Genomic DNA, 17,842 nt, shown 5'->3' on the forward strand with positions numbered 1-17,842 from the left:
GATTCACAGACCTGTACCCTGGGGATATAAATATATGTTTATAATAAAAAAATAAATAAATAAATAAATAAATAAATAAAGTTGAGGAAACTGAAAGGCCACAGGCAAAAAAAAAAAAAAAGAAACTTGACCACTATCTTACATAACACACAAAAATGAACTCAAAATGGATTAAAGAGTTGAATGTAAGATCTGAAACCATAAAACCGCTAGAAGAAAATACAGGCAGTAAGCTCTTTCACACTGGTCTTGACAGTCATTTTTTTGGATCTGATTCCAAAAGCAAAAATAAACTAGTAGGACAACATCAAACTAAAAATCACAGCAAAGGAAACCATCACCAAAATGAAAAGGCCAGCTACTAATTAGAAAATAACTGCAAATCATATCTGCTAAGAGGTTACTATCCAAAATATAAAAAGAACTCCTACTATTTATAGCAAAGGAAAAAAAAAAAAAAGGCAGACCAAATCAATGTATTTCCAAAGAAGACGTACAGAGGCCAACGGATACATGAAAAGGTGCTCAAGATTACCAGCCATCAGGGAAATGCAAATCAAAACCCTGATGAAGTATCACCTCACACCTGTTAGGACAGCTGCAATCAAAAAGACCAATAGCAAGCATTGGCAAGGATGTGGAGAAACCCTGGTGCATTGTTAATGTGAATGCAAATTGGTGCAGTCGCTATAGAAAACAGTATGGAAGTTCCTCAAAAAAATTAAAACTAGGGACGCCTGGGTGGCTCAGTGGGTTAAAGCCTCTGCCTTCGGCTCAGGCCCAGGGTCCTGGGATCGAGCCCCGCATCGGGCTTTCTGCTCAGCAGGGAGCCTGCTTCCTCCTCTCTCTCTGTTTCTCTGCCTACTTGTGATCTCCATCTGTCAAATAAATAAATAAAGTCTTAAAAAAAAAAATTAAAACTAGAACTGACAGATGATCCACCAATTCCACTCCTGGGTATTTATCTGAAGAAAATAAAACACAAATTCAAAAAGATATCAGCACTCTCATATTCACAGCAGCATCTTCCCCACAGCCCAGACCTGGAAACAGCCTAAGTGTCCACTGACAAATGAATGGATAAAGAAGATGTGGTCTGTATATGCATAGAGGAATATCATTTCTCTATAAAAAGAGATGAAATCTCACCTCTTGTGACAAAGGTGGAAGGACCTTGAAGGCATGATGGTAAGTGAAACGAGCCAGAGTAAAGTACCACAAGATCTGGCTCACATGTGAAATCTTAAAAACGGAAACAAGGTCACAGATACAGAGAACAGACTGGTGGTTGTCAGAGGCAGGAGGTGAAGGGTGGGCAAGTGGGACTCAGAAGTTACAAACTCAGTTATCAAGTAAGTAAGTTAGAAGGATATAATGTAGAGCATCTTGACTGTAGCTAGTAATACTTCATTGCATATTCGAAAGTTGCTAACAGGATAAACCTTAAAAGTTCTCAACACAAGAGACGATTTTGTAACGAAGTATGATAGATGTTAACTGGAGTTATGGTAGTTATCATTTCAACATGCATACAAACATTAAATCATTGTGTTGTACACCTGAAACTAATATAATGTAGTAGGTCAATAACTACTCAGTTAAAAATATATATATATACCACTATGGTAATAATGGTGGTCTGAGTATTGGAAATGAAAGTGATATTTTCCCATTCGTTTGGTTTGCCTTATCTTTTATAATTGTAAACTTTTAGAACAGTGTATATAAAAAAAAAAAATTCTGTTGTGGACAAAAAATTACCTAAAACATCAAAAGAAAAGGGTTCTGTGAGAACACATATATAGACTCCCTACCCCACAGCAACTATATATCTGTTCATTGTATTTCGATTGCTCATAGAGAACTTTTTTTTTTTTTTTTTTGAGAGAGAGAGAGAGAGTGAGAGAGGATGAATGGGAAAATGGGATAGAGGGAGAGGGAGAAGCAAATTCCTTGCTGAGCAGGGAGCCCAACGTGGGGCTTGATCCCAGGACCCCAGGACTATGACCTGAGCCTATGGCAAATGCCCAACCAACTGAGCCACTCAGGCCCCTCAAGGAGAACTCTGAATAGTGTCTTGATACCTGTTGTTAAATGTGAGGCTATGAAATTGAAATATATTAGTGAATTTGGACATATTCTTTGGTTCAAGAGAACTATTTTAATCAATGTAGAAAATGTTAATTAAAATAAATGACTAGTGGGGACACACCTGGGTGGCTCACTCGGTTATTCGTCTGCCTTTGGCTCAGGTCATGATCTCAGGTTCCTGGGATGGAGTCCCACACTGGGCTCCCTGCTCAGAGGGGAGCCTGCTTCTCCCTCTGCCTGTCACCCTCCCTGCTTGTGCTCTCTCTCTGACAAATAAATAAAAATCTTTTAGAAATAATAATAATAAAATAAAATAAAGTAAAATACGAGTCTTGCCTAAATAACCAGGATAAACACTTGTACATGATTTTTGTCATTATTTTCCCTGCTTTGTATTTTAGCTAATAGTCACTTTAAATATGCAATATATATATATTTCATAAAAACAAACATATCTGATACTGTGTAGTAATTGGACCATTAATTCTTCGAGTGGTATAGTGATTTAAAAAAGAATAGGAGATACAAACGTAGTGATCCGAAGGGGCACATGCACCCGAATATTTATAGCAGCAATGTCCACAATAGCCAAACTATGGAAAGAACCTAGATGTCCATCAACAGATGAATGGATCAAGAAGATGTGGTATATATACGCAATGGAATACTATGCAGCCATCAAAAGAAATGAAATCTAGCCATTTGCGACAACGTGGATGGAACTAGAGCATATCATGCTTAGCGAAATAAGTCAATCAGAGAAAGACAACTGTCATATGATCTCTCTGATATGAGGAAGTGGTGATGCAACATGGGGGCTTAAGGGGGTAGGAGAAGAATAAATGAAACAAGATGGGATTGGGAGGGAGACAAACCATAAGTGACTCTTAATCTCACAAAACAAACTGAGGGTTGCTGGGGGGAGGGGAGTAGGGAGAAGGGGGTGGGATTATGGACATTGGGGAGGGTATGTGCTTTGGTGAGTGCTGTGAAGTGTGTAAACCTGGCGATTCACACACCTGTATCCCTGGGGATAAAAATATATGTTTATAAAAAATAAAAAAATAAAAATTAAAAAAAAATAGTAATAGAACTTGATTATTTTTATTTGATGAAGTTGGGACTTGTTTAGCTTTTTCAAAAACCCAAGATAAATAAGTGGTGCTGAAATACTGAATATCCATATGCAAAATAATAATAATTACACCTTCATACCATAAAAAATATTAACTTAGTGTTTTCAAAATCTGCTGTTAAGATAATGAAAAAGCCATTCATTGCTTCAAAGAGAATAATAAATAATATATATAATAAAGTTTGTTTAATTAGGGAAAAAAAAAAAAAGAATAGGAGAGGGGCACCTGGGTGGCTCAGTGGGTTAAAACATCTGCCTTCGGCTCAGGTCATGATCCCAGGGTCCTAGGATCGAGCCTCAACATCGGGCTCTCTGCTTGTCAGGGAGCCCGTTTCCTCCTCTCTCTGCCTGCTTCTCTGCCTACTTGTGATCTCTGTCTGTCAAATGAATAAATAAAATCTTAAAAAAAAAAAAAGGATAGGAGAAATGCTAACAATAGAATTCCTCTTCTGTCTATTTATTCTCCCTCTATTCTATCCACTTTTTAATGCAGTCAAGAAACAGAATCCACTGGGTAGAAGGCACTGGGCTAAGAACTTACGAAGAAATGTGATTACTCTTGCCTCATGGGGTCTAGTTTCCAGAGGCAAAGGCAGACTTCTAACAATTTCTCCAGGTAATGAATGTTTTAAAGACAAGTAGAGGAGGCTGTGTGAGCATGGGGGTGGGGCCTGGGGGCAGACTAAGCTAGCCTGGGGAGGACAGATGCATGAAGATCTCTCACAGCACCACAGGAAGGATGCCTTAAGGCGAGCTAGTGCCCTGGAGAATGAAAGGGTGTGGAAATCAAAGATCCTTCTAGCTCTAGAGCTCATGGTGGGGGTGGGGGGGGTTCAGGAGGAAGGGCACCAAGTGAAGCCAGAGACAGATGTGAACAGATTAAAGCCCGAGACAGATGTGAACAGATTAAAGCCCTGTAGAGATTTGGGGCTTTATACTGGTAGAAGCTGGAAGCCTTTACAAGTTCTTAGGTCAGGTGCAACATTCTGGCTGTAGCGTGGAGAATGAATAGGAGGGAGGTGAAAGTGAAGGTCAGAGAGCCATTATGACCAAATGAGCATAAACTAAAGAATGGTCATATAGTCTTAGAAGATTCATGTCCTACATTTTTTCCTCCCATTGGCCAGTGTTTTACCCACCAAAACATATCACTTGTCCAGGGCTTACTATAGCCTTCTGCATGAACTAAAACAAAGGAAAGGTTTAGGCATGAAGCGTGCAGACAGCTGGGTAAAAATGGGGTTGGACTGTGCTTAGGGACCTGGTACTTTTCCCCTGTGGCTGGAGGGCCCTGCAGCCCGTGAGAAGAACTGGCCACATGAATAAGCAGGAAATCTCTTGAAAAAGACCCTTTGGCTTAGCATTTTCTATTAAATATATTTTCCCCAGGAACATAATATTAATATATAGCTTGTGTTCATAAATGAGGTTTCCCAAATAATCAACAATACTTTTACCCAAAAAGCATTAAGAGTAAGCACAGTGAAGTAAAAGTAAATATTATCATACACCCCTCCGATCACCAGACTTCTTCTGAAGAGTTAACTGTAGCAAAATGTAAGCACTGTTTATTAAAGGTAGCTTTGCAAATTCTCTTTGTGTTCCAGGGTGGCTACCTTGACATTACCCAGGCTAGTTCTGGCATTTGTTGTGAGACTAAAAGATTAAAGATCACACTGTCCTAAGTTGTTTCTATGGTTAGGGCTTTGGTTCAGTGGAAGAGAATGGTGCATATGTAACTCTCAATAGTCCAAAGGCTCTTTCTGAAAGCAAAACCTAGGGGATTTTTAAAGACTACACAGTGGGGATGAATCACTGGGGTTTTATGAGACAGTCTCCTGCCTCTCTCTATATATATACCCCCAGCCCTCTCTTTCCCTCTCCAGATGAAGAACATATGCCTTATAGCTTTAAATGACCAGAGAGAAGCAAATAAAAGGATTGGAAAGGAGTTTCTGAAATTTTCTTAACCACATTAGAGAAAATTCTTAGCCATATACTGATTACTAGTAAAAAGAAAAGGGTTTCTGGGCTCCACAGATATAAGCCCTTGTCTGCCAAAGCTTTCATCCCATAGGAAGAATCTAAAATGTTCAATTTGGGTTAAAGAGCAGAGCTGGAAAAAATTAAATCTCTGGTGAAAGGTGGAACATAGACACTGCTTCAGTACTCAGTAAGGAGCCCCATTTACATGGCTCACCTATTTCTCCTTTAATAAAATTTCAGAACAACTTACTGCCTAGGACAATCCCAGGAGAAGAAACTATCTAAAAGAGATTCTTTTTTAAGTATGACCATAAGGGTGAGAACACAACTTTTCCAGAGCCAAAGAATGCCTGACAAGTTCTATTCTCTTTCGCTCTTCCAAAGCCAAAGAAACTGGAGGGTAACCCTGCCAGGAGCCAGGTGAGGTGGGGAGAGGCGAGCAAACCCACCTACTGTGTGGGACACTGTCAATGCCCTAAGACCAAAGAAATCACTTTAAAAAAAAAACAGCTATTATTTTTGGTATTTATCAAACACAGCCTGTAACATGTTTCCCACCTAGATAGACTCAATCTCTCAAAAGGCTGTTGTCACCATGTGCATAGCACAGAAGTTGATAGGATCCTATCTCTTCTAAAACCACAACTGTTCACCTAGTAACTATGAACATCTAAATAAAGCATGATATTCCAGTTATTTCGTAAAAATTAAAGGGCATGTGAAGTAGCTAGGTTTCCATTTTTATTTTCTCTGTTCACCCAACAGCTCACACTAGTAAATCGATTGGGTCCAAAAGGATCTGTTTAGCCAATAATAATATTAAAATATAACAAACCATAATAAAAAACACCATAAAAACGTAGATTTGGAACCGAACATAAAATGGGGCTATATTTTTATGAGTTAAGTAGGGAATGGTAACATTACTCGATAATTTAATTCAACAACAGCAACAGAAGTGGTAATGGCTACCCTGTACTGAGTTCTTCCTACATGGTAAGAGTTTCATGTGCAACCACAACAGCTCAGTGAAGTAGATACTGTTACTATCCCCACTTACAGATGAGGAACCAAAGATATAGGAAGATTCCGTAACAGGCCCCAAGTCGGGGCACCTGGGTGGCTCAGTTTAAGCCTCTGCCTTCGGCTCAGGTCATGATCTCAGGGTCCTGGGATTGGGCCCCGCATTATGCCTCGCATCGGGCTCTCTGCTCAGTGGGGAGCTTGCTTCCCCTCTCTCTCTGCCTCCCTCTCTGCCTACTTGTGATCTCTGTCTGTCATATAAATAAATAACATCTTTAAAAAAAACAACAACAACAAAAAAAAAAGCAGGCCCTAAGTCACAGTGTGGCTACAAGCGCGATATTTTTCCTTACAACATTATCAACAAATGTGCATTCAACTTAAAAAATTTTTGATTTCTGACTTTGGTCACGTTCACAAAGAATTCAATTTGTACCTTCCGGAGAGAGCTATTTTTTCTCTTACCAGCCACCATCAAATCAAATTAAATATAAATCCAAAATCTTGAAAGCTTTCAGAATTCACTGTGCCAGATCCTGACCTGTAAGCAGTGACAACTCACTCCTCCAAAATGCTAGCAGAAATGTAATCTACAGGGAGATGTTGGGCATCTTCTCGAGGTCTCTCTGGGCCTTGATGTATACGAGAAAACAAACTAGTTTGAAGACCTTTTCACCCCTCAGCAGAAACAATCTTTTTACTCATTACCACACAGCATCAGAAAAGAGGTCCTGTTTTCATGACTAAGAACAATGTGATCACACCAGCCACAGACTATAAACTCCACAGAAGGAAGACAAGACATGGAAACCGTACACAGCCCAGCAGTGCAACGATCAATAAAATGGAAAGTTTTCTTTTGACTGCCTGATACTTGGAATTTCAACACATTCTCAGGATCTAGAATAACAAAGCAGCAGGGAGTCTGGTTCTCTGATAAGGCTACTCCTAAGAGCACCTGACAGACGTTACATTATATTCTGTAATCTTTATTTGGCAACACTTTCCTTCCTTATGTGACCCAAATGCTTCATACCACATTTTAGGCACAACTGCTACATCTGAAACACTCCACAGCTGGCCAGTTCTGTCTCCATTCGAGACACTCTTCTACAGACTGGAACTACCATTAGGGCTTAGTGTGGAATAAGCCTGCTATTCAGTGCAGTCTGCAGATCAACAGCACTACCCAGGAGCTTGTCAGAAATGCAGAATCTCAGGTCCTATCCTAGACCCACTGAGTCAAAACTTTCACTTTAACACATTTCCATGTGACCTGTATACACACCAAGACAAAGAAGTACTTCCTTAGCAGGTCTGATTTAGTAAATGTGCGGTACAGATTAGGAATCTACATCTTAAATAAGCACCCGAGGTTATGCTGGTTCAAACAAGTTGAACTGCTGACAAGTTGGAAAAAAATCTGCTTCCTCGTCCAAGTGGTATTACAGACCTTGCAGTAATCTGAGCTTCCTAGCTCAAACTGGACATGTCTGACACTCAACTGTAAAGACCATTTGAAAAGCTAAAAATAGAAGTTAATAAAATCTTTAATGCATTTTTAAAAGCCAGTATATTCTAAATAATATTAATATGATTGAGAATCACAATTCCATGGGGTACTTTTTCAAAACACACAGCTCACTCTCTTCCTGGGGAGAGTGGGATTCTATGAGCACTGACGGTCTCTCCTAAGGAATCACTCCTAGAGTGAATTAGTGGCCAACAGCAGTGGGAATGAGAATAGTAAACCTCACTGAGTGAGGACAATGAAAGGACAAGGAAAATCACCCCAAATATCATCAACTGGATATAGATTCACAAGCACTAATCTGCTCTTTTTTTCTTCCAAACATCCATATTCACCCAGACATATGGAGACATGTATTTTGCACCTGCTTGGGGCCAAATGGTATATACAGTTCTCTACTTTCTTTTTACTTACCCTTTTTATAACATCAGTGTTTTCCCAAGACATTAAATATTTTTCAGAAAACACTGCTGCATAATATTTCATCATATTGCTAGACTAGAAACGCATTTCCCCCTAAATTCCTTTACTTCAGGTTCTACATAAAGCTTTTCTTATGTTCTTTGCTTTGGGATAACTCCTACATGCTCTGATCCCAGATTTTTGTCTGTGGTGCTCAGTCTCTGACTTTTTAGCAATTCCCTGCAGCCTATCTCTGGTGTACAAATAGGCATCCTACCAATTAAATCTGCTTTTCTTGCCCTAAGTCTGCCCGGTGTCTTTCTGCTCTGAGCCCCCTCCACCAGGTTCTTCCAGAGTCCAAGATCAGCTCTCTGGTCTCAGAAACCACGCAGATGAGAGCTAATGCACAGAATTTGTCCAAAGTCATGTATCGCATAAATAATAGAGGTGAGGGTCAAAACTGGATCTTCTGGTTCAATGTTTTCTCTCCTTAGCAGGAGTTAAAAACTCCTCAGTTTCATATGCCTCAACACTATTTCCCTAAATCATGCTCAAAATTTAGAGGTATATGAGAGTTTTCTAGAGAAACTTTGTTTTCAGTGACTATATTAAGCTGTACTGGGGTAAGAAAAAGCTAAAATAACTTTGATCATTTGGGGACAAACTATCAGAATCAACAAGTTAAATATAGCAAGTTCAAGCATTCAAAGAATAACTTAGATTGAGAAAAAGTTGATTCCAACATAAAATTTTATTTCCTTCTATTCAATAAATATTTTTGAGTGCCTACTATGTGCCAGCCATTGTTTGTTTATTTTTTAAAGGTTTTATTTACTTGTCGGAGAGACAGAGAGGGCACAAGCAGGGGGAGGGGTAAGGCAGAAGGAGAAGCAGGCTCCCCGCTGAGCAGGGAACCCAATGTGGGGCTCCATCCCAGGACCCTGGGATCATGACCTGAGCTGAATGAAGGCAGACGCTTAACTGACTGAGCCACCCAGGTGTCCCTGTACCAGCCACTATGTGACTATTTCAGGGGGAAAATACCTGGGGAATTAATGGCTGCCCACAAATCTGCACTATAATATAGTTGGCAACAGAGGGAAATGATTTAGATTAGAAAAACATATTTAAAGAAATTCTGCTTACAGTCAATATTGGGTCAGATGTGACTGTTACCTATCTTTGGACCCTATCATTTGAGACAGATCTGAAAAATGAAGGATGTACAAAGGCAACCCCAAAAGATTGCTAAGTGGTTGAAAAACAGTCTTCCTTTCTTTGAAAAACAGTCTTTCTAAGAAAAGGTTTAGGAAACAGAAATTACTGAGCCCAAATAAGAGACAATTAAGTAATTTCTAGAGAGTGTTCTTTGAATACATGGAATATAGATAGGGCCTGGAAACACTGAGCAGCTGTGTCCATCAGCCACAATTACCTGACAGTACTGCACTGGTATAAACTATCATTTCAAGAATTTAGATTAAATACAAGAAAGAATATCTCAACAGTAAGATGTGTTATTGTGAGGGACTTTAGTCTCCCTTAGTGATTTGAGATATAACTGGAATCACTTCTTTAAAACCTTGTGTGCCTGGGTGTCTCAGTGGGTTAAGCCTCTGCCTTTGGCTCAGGTCATGATCTCAGAGTCCTGGGATTGAGTCCCGCATCAGGCCCTCTGCTAAGCAGGGGGCCTGCTTTCCTCTCTCTCTCTCTGCCTACTTGTGATCTCTGTCAAAGAAATAAGTAAAATATTAAAAAACAACAAAAAAAAACAACCTCATATGGACATCACACTTGGGTAATTAATTGATGATGGTTTAGATGAAAGTTTTTAGTCCCAAATTACAATGTAAAAAGGCTGCATTATAATCATTCCATCTGGATTGCTTATTTGAAGTTTGATTTTTTTTTTTTTTTTTTTTGGTGTTCTGAAACCCTTTCTTTTGTAGTAGTAAAAGGACAAAATTCCAGCTTCAATGGTATTTTATTTATACCTACAAGAAATGTTGTTTTAAGGGGCTGTTTCTTAAACCTTTCCACATTAAAAAATGAAAGGTGCATAACTTCTTACAAGCCAACTTTCAAATAAAAAAAGTATAAAGCAAGAATTATTTGAGCTAGTCTCAGGAGTTAGGAAATATATTTTTTGAGACATTGTATCACACTGACATCATTTGCCTTATTATCATCAAATTTTCAAATTTAATAATCCACTGAATAGAATGCCAATCTCTAAAAAGAAAAGAGGAAGAGAGAGAAGAAAGAGAGGGGAAAAATGGTCGAAGCACCACAGTAAAAAACTAAGTACAATCAGAAAAGAATTATTTTTTAATTCTTAAATATAGATTAAATGTGTTATTATATTACACTAGTTTTGTATGGAAAATCTGATTAAATGGTAATTTATTTTCAAATGCTATGAGTGATTTATTCATTCCTTTGTTCCACAAATGATGTTTAAGTGCCAATTATGGGCCAGGCATTACTCTAGGTCCTTGAGACACACCAGTGAACAAACCAAAGATCCTGTCCTCAAAATATTGTATTCCAGTAGTGGATACAATGGACACAATAAGTAAGTACATAACACAGTACACTAGAAGGTGATAAATGGTATCAAAAAGAGAAAAGCAGTGGAGAGTATACCGGTGGCGGCTGGTAGGGGTCACAGTAGGGAATACGAGCCTCAGGGTGGTCTCCCTGGTAAGCTGACATTTGTGTAGAGAGGTGAGAGAGGGAGCCAAGCTGAGAGTGGGAGGAAGAGTGTTCCCGGGAGAGGGAACGGTTAGAGCAAGAGTCCTAAGACAGGAGTGGTGAGGATGAGGTGAGGAGTCACCGAGGGCACAGCGTGAGATGAGATCCTGTAGGATTCTGTGAGACGCCAGGCGGGCTTACATCCATATGGAACCAAGCACATGCTGAGGCACAGCTGTGAAAGCTGACATCTCATTTCTGTTCTAAAAGATCCCTCAGGTCACTGGATTGAGAGGGGACCATGGAGGGGCCAGAGTGGAAGCCGGGAGACCTGCTAAAGGCTCCTGTGCTGCAGGTCCGTGGTTCCTCCCTCGTAATGCCGAAACCCAAAAGCTCGTTCTGTAACTCAACCAAATGGTCTTTGGTAGCCAGATGAGCATAAATAGTCGTATGTTTCACTGTAGAAACATTAATCTGTTTCAGTATACAGATGTACCTTACTACTTTCCTAAACTCTGAAAAATTCTATATCCCACAACTCATGCGGATAAAGGAATTTGGACCTGTCCTCCCCGGGAAGAATGGCTTGGGTCAGGGAAGCAGCACAGGAGATGGGGAAAGGTGCTCCCACTTGAGACAGAACTTGAAGGTAAGGCTAACACCATTTCCATACTGATTACACAAAGAGTAGTTGGAGAGGACTCCAAGTTCTTTGGCCTTAGCAACTGGTAGAAAAGAGGTGACATCTCCTAGGGTAGGAAAAGCTGCAGGTAGAATGTATTTGAGCTGACAATCAGAGTCTATCAGAAATGTGGAGTCTGATACATATATTTGCATCTCACTGGAAAGGTTAGACAGGCAGGGGGATATCTAAGTCTAGAGTTTGGGGAGAAGTCTGGGTTAGAGATGTATTTGTGTTATAATTTTTTTCTTGATTTCCTTTTCCTTGATTTTCCTGATTTCCTAAAATACCTTTAGTCCTTCCTCAGGGGGACAATACATAATTACACATATAACACACACATTATAAAGAAAAGTTCTATTTTACAACCTCTTCCATTAAACAAATATATATCTTTCAATTCTTTCCCAGGGCATGTCTTTAAGATCACACTCTCTTAGAATGAGAGCTCTCAAACATCGTAGGAACTCCATGTTTCCCCAGCCTTATCCTGCTCAATTCTATTGTTAAACTTTAATGTGACTTTTAATTCACATGTGTTGATATGCCGAGGAATGATGGAAAGAAAGACATACTTTTTTTTTTAAGAGAGATAGCGAATGCCAGCCAAGTGGGGAGGAGCAGAGGAAGAGGGAGAGAGAATCCCAAGCAAACTCCATGCCCAACACAGAGTCTGACTCAGAGCTCCATCTCACAACCCTGAGATCATGACCTGAGCCAAAATCAGGAGTGGGGTGCTTAACGTACGGAGCCACCCAGGTGCCCCCAAAAGGACATACTTTTTACAAAAGAAAAAATATTAAAAGACTCAGAAACATGTTGATATCTCTGTCACAGTGTTTTTATATTAAGTGACCAAGTTTTTATGAGCCTACCTTAAGGCAACAGAATAATATAATTACTTGCCATACTTAAGCACCCGGGAACAGACATGATAAAGAGATGAAAACAAAACAAAGCAGAGGAGTAAGAAAGAAAGAGGCACTGCAGAGACAGAGAGCAAAGGAAAAGAAGGGAGGGTGGGGGAAAGGCAAAGAGAAGAAAGATTTAAAAATATCATTCTCAGGGCGCCTGGGTGGCTCAACTGTTTAAGCGTCTGCTTTCGGCTCAGGTCATGATCCCAGGGTCCCTGGGTTGAGCCCTGCTTCAGTCTCCCTGCTCAGTGGGGAGCCTGCTTCTCTCTATCCCTTTGCCTGCCACTCCCTCTGCTTGTGCTCACTTGCCCGCTCTCAGTCGTTCAAATAAATAAATAAAATCTTGAAAAAATACATTTTCAAATAAAACATATGTGCATATGAAACATACTACTGGATCTACCATTGGAATCCTCTAAAAATTACATTTATTGCCTAAAGCATAAATAATTGTAACTACATCAGAATTACAGAACTTCACTCTCTCTTTAAATGGACAAGAACCTAGAATCAATGAAACAAGATGGGATTGGGAGGGAGACAAACCATAAGTGACTCTTAATCTCACAAAACAAACTGAGGGTTGCTGGGGGGAGGGGGTTTGGGAGAAGGGGGTGGGATTATGGACATTGGGGAGGGTATGTGCTTTGGTGAGTGCTGTGAAGTGTGTAAACCTGGTGATTCACAGACCTGTACCCCTGGGGATAAAAATATATGTTTATAAAAAATAAAAAATTAAAATAAATAAAAATAAATGGACAATAACCTAGAAGAGAAATTTGAGTCACATACAAGCAAAGAGAAGCTTCTTGTCTTTTAAAAATTCACAATATCAGTGTTCTTTTTACCTGTTAAAAAAAAAAAAATTTGCACAAGAATTCAATATAAAGGAGTGGTGGGCAAAGAAGAAGAGGAGACAGGAGGAGTGAACGCAAAGGTGGCTAACAGCCAGCATGGTGACATACGACAGGTAAATACAGGGAGAGTTTGCAAATTATAAAATTACACATTTTGGTCCGCTAATAAGGAAATGACCTCTTCCTCCTTCAAAACTTGCTGCTTTACCTCTAGCCTCTATCTCTATGGGTGATACAATCCTTTACCCAGTCACCCCCTGAAAATCTGGGGGTCTCTGATCTGATCTAGCTCTAGTCCTCTAGATCCAACCACAGGACACAGCAAACACAAGGGACAGGTTTACCAGCAGGTTGCTGCCTATGTGAGCCTGCTTCCTCCTTCTGTGTCTTTGGTGTCCCTATGAACTCTAGTACCTAGTTTTCCTCAAGCTCTTTGCCCCTGCCCATCCCAAAACTTCCTTCCCCAAGCCTGACTGGGTGCTCTCATTAACACAGTATCCCAGTTATCTTCTGGGTGACTCTCTTTCCCACATTATACTTTACCTGTTTTATCTTTGTAAATCCAATGCCTACTACAAGGCCTGGAATTCTAAAACACATTCGAAAGTATTTAGTGATTAAATTTAGTTAAATTAAATTAGAAGTTAAATGGGATGCGATATAGTTAGGTTTCCTATCTCTGAGAGTTGCTGAATAAATCTAAATTTGTTAGGAGAAGTCTCACACTGGATAGGAAATGAGATCTACCATATGACTTCGTGATACTCCTTCCATTTCTACACACACTGTGATCTGCCCAGCTGACTTCCTTTTACAGTTCTTTATAATATTTAACAATAAAGACATAGGACTTACACTTTGTACAGCTAATTCTTTTTGTGTTTCATCCTTATTCCAGGCATGGCCCATTATGGAAATGCCATTGTAAAGAGCTTATTAAAAACATGACAACACAAAAGACCTTCAGTAACCAAAGCAATCCTGAGAAAAAGAACAAAGCAAGAAGCACCATGCTTCCTGATTTCAAGCTATACTATAAAGCTATAGTCATCAAAACAATATGGTGTTCGCATAAAAACAGGTGCACAAACCAGTGGAACAAAATCAACAGTACAGAAGTAAACCCAAGCATATAAGGTCAACTAGTATTTGACAGGGGAGCCAAGAATACTCCATGGAAAAAAGACAGTCTTTTCAGTAAATGGTTCTGGGACAATTGGATAGTCACATGTAAAGAATGAAAGTAGACCCTTATTTTATATAACATAAATATATTAACTCAAAATTGATTAAAGACTTGACCATAAGACCTCAAACCATGAAACTCCTAAAAGAAAATATAGGAAAAAACTCCTTGTTGTGGGACTTGCAATGAATTTTTGGACATGACACCTAAAGCACAAGCAATAAAATAAAAAACAAGTGGGACTGCAACAAACAGAAAAGCTTCTGCATGGCAAAAGGAACCATCAACAAAATGAGAGGACAACAAAATGAGAGGAATGGAAAAAAATATTTAAAGACAATATATCTGATATGGGGCTAATATCTAAAATACACAGGGAATTCATACAACTCAATAGCAAAAAACCCCAACTAATCTGATTATAAATGGGCAGAGGACCATTTTCCAAAGAGGACACAGAAGGGCAACAGACGCATGAAAAGAGGCTCAACATCACAAATAAGGAAATAAGGCCACAATGAGATACCAATTTGTGCCTGTTAGAATGGCCATGATCAAAAAGACAAGAGATAACAAATGCCGTCAAGGAGGTGGAGAAAAGCGAACCTTCATGCCCTGTCAGTAGGAATGTAAATTAGTGCAGCCACCATGGAAAATTGGAGGTTCCTCAAGAAATTAAAGCTGGAACTACCACATGATCCAGCAATTCCACTTCTAGGTATTTATCCAAAGGCAATGAAAATATGTCAAAGAGACAGTCCCATGGTTACTGCAGTATTATTTACAAAAGCCATAACATGGAAACAACCTAAGTGTCCACCAACAGATGAGTGGATAAAGAATGTCTAGTATAAATACACAAAGGGATATATACACAATTTAGCCTTAAAAAAGAAAATCCTGCTATCTGAGACAATGTGGATACACCTGAGGCATGATGCTAAGTGGAGTAAGTCAGAGAAAGACAAATACTATATGATCTCACATATTATATGTAAAATTTAAAAAAAAACAACCTTACAGAAAATGGTCAGAGTTTGATTACCAAGGGTGGTGCTAACATTTCTAGGACTTACTGAACACGTCTCCTCTAGGTTTCTGAGGATCTGTCTGTATCCTGTTGTCAACTGTGATCCATCGCGGAGAGGTGGTGACAACAGGCACTACGGGTGTCAGCTGGGTGCCTGTGCTTTCCGGGCTTGTTGCAGGTGGTGAAGTTCCGAGTTCTGGGAATGGGGGTGGGGTTGGCTCTGGCGTTGGCCTGGGTGCAGGTCTTGTTGTTGGCTTTGAAGTGGGCCTGTTGGTAATAACAGGAGGAATATATGGTGTCTTCGGAGGCCACCTAGTACCTCCAACATCAGGAATCCAGTTACTATGTCCTCCATCACCCTTTGAAATGGTACCGTTTCCCTTTGGTACATGAATTGGACCTGAAGGTTCAATCATGACTTTTGGAATATCTGAAAGAGTCAAAAGATTTAAATTAGTGTATAACCGTCTCCCTCTAAAAGTCTGTGGCATCAAATTGTGAAAAACACATTCGAGTACCTCATGCCAACAAGGCTTACTTTTCACATTTAGAATATTCCTCTATCATAAGTCATGCTCTTTTCCAAATAACAACTATGTGTGTGTATGTATGGTATATATATACCCAAATACACACATATCCATCCTGCAGATATATGCAAAAATTATGTTGGTATTTCTGTAATGGATATGTATTATTTACAACACAAAGAATTTCAAGTGTAATATGAAAAAAGACAACAATCCTTGAGATTTTTAAAATGTAGAAACATTCTACGGTTTTTAAAATATGAGAAATGTTTGTTCAGAATCTTTATTAAGTGTCCGCAGGGCACACATATATTATAAAATCATGTTTTGAATAATCTAAAGACTAATACTTTTCTCTTCCATACTCTATATAAATTCAACTCATGCAAAATATGTTCATTAAGTGTTCCATATATATTTTTTAAGACTTTTTTTAAAGATTTTATTTATTTCACAGAGAAAGCAAGTAGGCAGAGAGGCAGGCGGGTAAGGGTGGGGGGAGCAGGCTCCCCACTGAGCAGAGCGCCTGATGTGGGCCTCAATCCCAGGACCCTGAGATCACAACCTGAGCCAAAGGCAGAGGCTTAACCCACTGAGTGACCCAGGCACCCAAAATGTTTTTCTTTTTTTTTTTTTTTTTTTTAGATTTTGTTTATCTGAGATAGAGAGAGAGAGGGTGAGCAAGAAAAAGAGAGCATTGTTGGGGGCAGGGTGGCAGAGGGAGGAACAGGCTCCCCGCAGGGAGTCCAATGAGGGACTCAATCCCAGGACCCTGGGATCATGACCTGAAATGAAGGCAGACCATTAACTGACTGGGCCACCCAGGAGCCCCTGTATTTTTTAAGATTTTACTTATTTATTTGAGAGAGAGAGTAAGAGAGCACGAGCAGGAGGGGCAAAGGGAGAGAGAGAAAGAATCCCAGCCAAACTCAATGCTGACCGTGGAGCCAGACAAAGGGCTTGATCTAATGACCCCAGGATCATGACATGAGCAGAAACCAAGAGTCAGACACTTAACCGACTGTGCCACCCAGGTACCCTAACTGCTCTGTATATTTTTTAAGTTTCTTTGCTCTCTCCCTTACTAATTTATACAACTGCTTAAAAAAAACTTCAGAGGTGGGCGCCTGGGTGGCTCAGTGGGTTAAGCTACTGCCTTCGGCTCAGGTCATGATCTCACGGTACTGGGAACAAGTCCCACATCGGGTCTCTGCTCCGCGGGGAGCCTGCTTCCCTCTCTCTCTCTCTGCCTGCCTCTCTGCCTACTTGTGATCTCTGTCTGTCAAATAAATAAATAAAATCTTAAAAAAATAAAACAACAACACTTCAGAGGTTATCATGATTTTCTGTGGAAACTTTTTCTGTGGTTATCTTCCCCAAAAGGAATTAACATTTAATTTCCTGGAATGATACACTCCAGGCCTGGAATATGACTACATGACCCTTCAAAAATCCTTTAAATTCTATGATTCTAAGGCTCATGATTTTCAGTAAATATTTTACTCGAAAACTTTAAAAATTATCTATTGACATATGAAATGCATGCTAAATTATGGCCTTTAATCTGTACAACTTTCATCTTGGAGGTTATTTTTTTCATGTTTATCTACTAACATAGCCATATTCCAAACAGGGCTCGTAAGGATTTAAAAAGCAAAACTGTCCTAAATTCAGAGAAAATAAATATCAGAATGATTTTTTAATAAAACTAGGACACACAAAACAGAGGAACAAAAAACTGGTATATATCCAAATTTTCCCCTCTGTCTTAATGTAATGCT

The 17,842-nt window shown here is 39.5% G+C and overlaps 1 protein-coding gene across 5 annotated transcripts in view; it reads right to left on the minus strand.

Moving 5' to 3' along the window:
- The window catches only part of NPNT (nephronectin), a 78,980-nt gene that overhangs the window by 14,923 nt on the left and 46,215 nt on the right, over window positions 1–17,842 (minus strand). For all 5 annotated transcript variants that reach the window (XM_059171654.1, XM_059171638.1, XM_059171646.1 and 2 more), the window contains one exon: window positions 15,578–15,961. In XM_059171654.1, coding sequence (XP_059027637.1) covers window positions 15,578–15,961 — 384 coding nt within the window. The remainder of the gene's footprint in view (window positions 1–15,577; window positions 15,962–17,842) is intronic.

The sequence above is a fragment of the Mustela lutreola genome, chromosome 1, assembly GCF_030435805.1.
Source record: "Mustela lutreola isolate mMusLut2 chromosome 1, mMusLut2.pri, whole genome shotgun sequence".
Taxonomy (NCBI): domain Eukaryota; kingdom Metazoa; phylum Chordata; class Mammalia; order Carnivora; family Mustelidae; genus Mustela; species Mustela lutreola.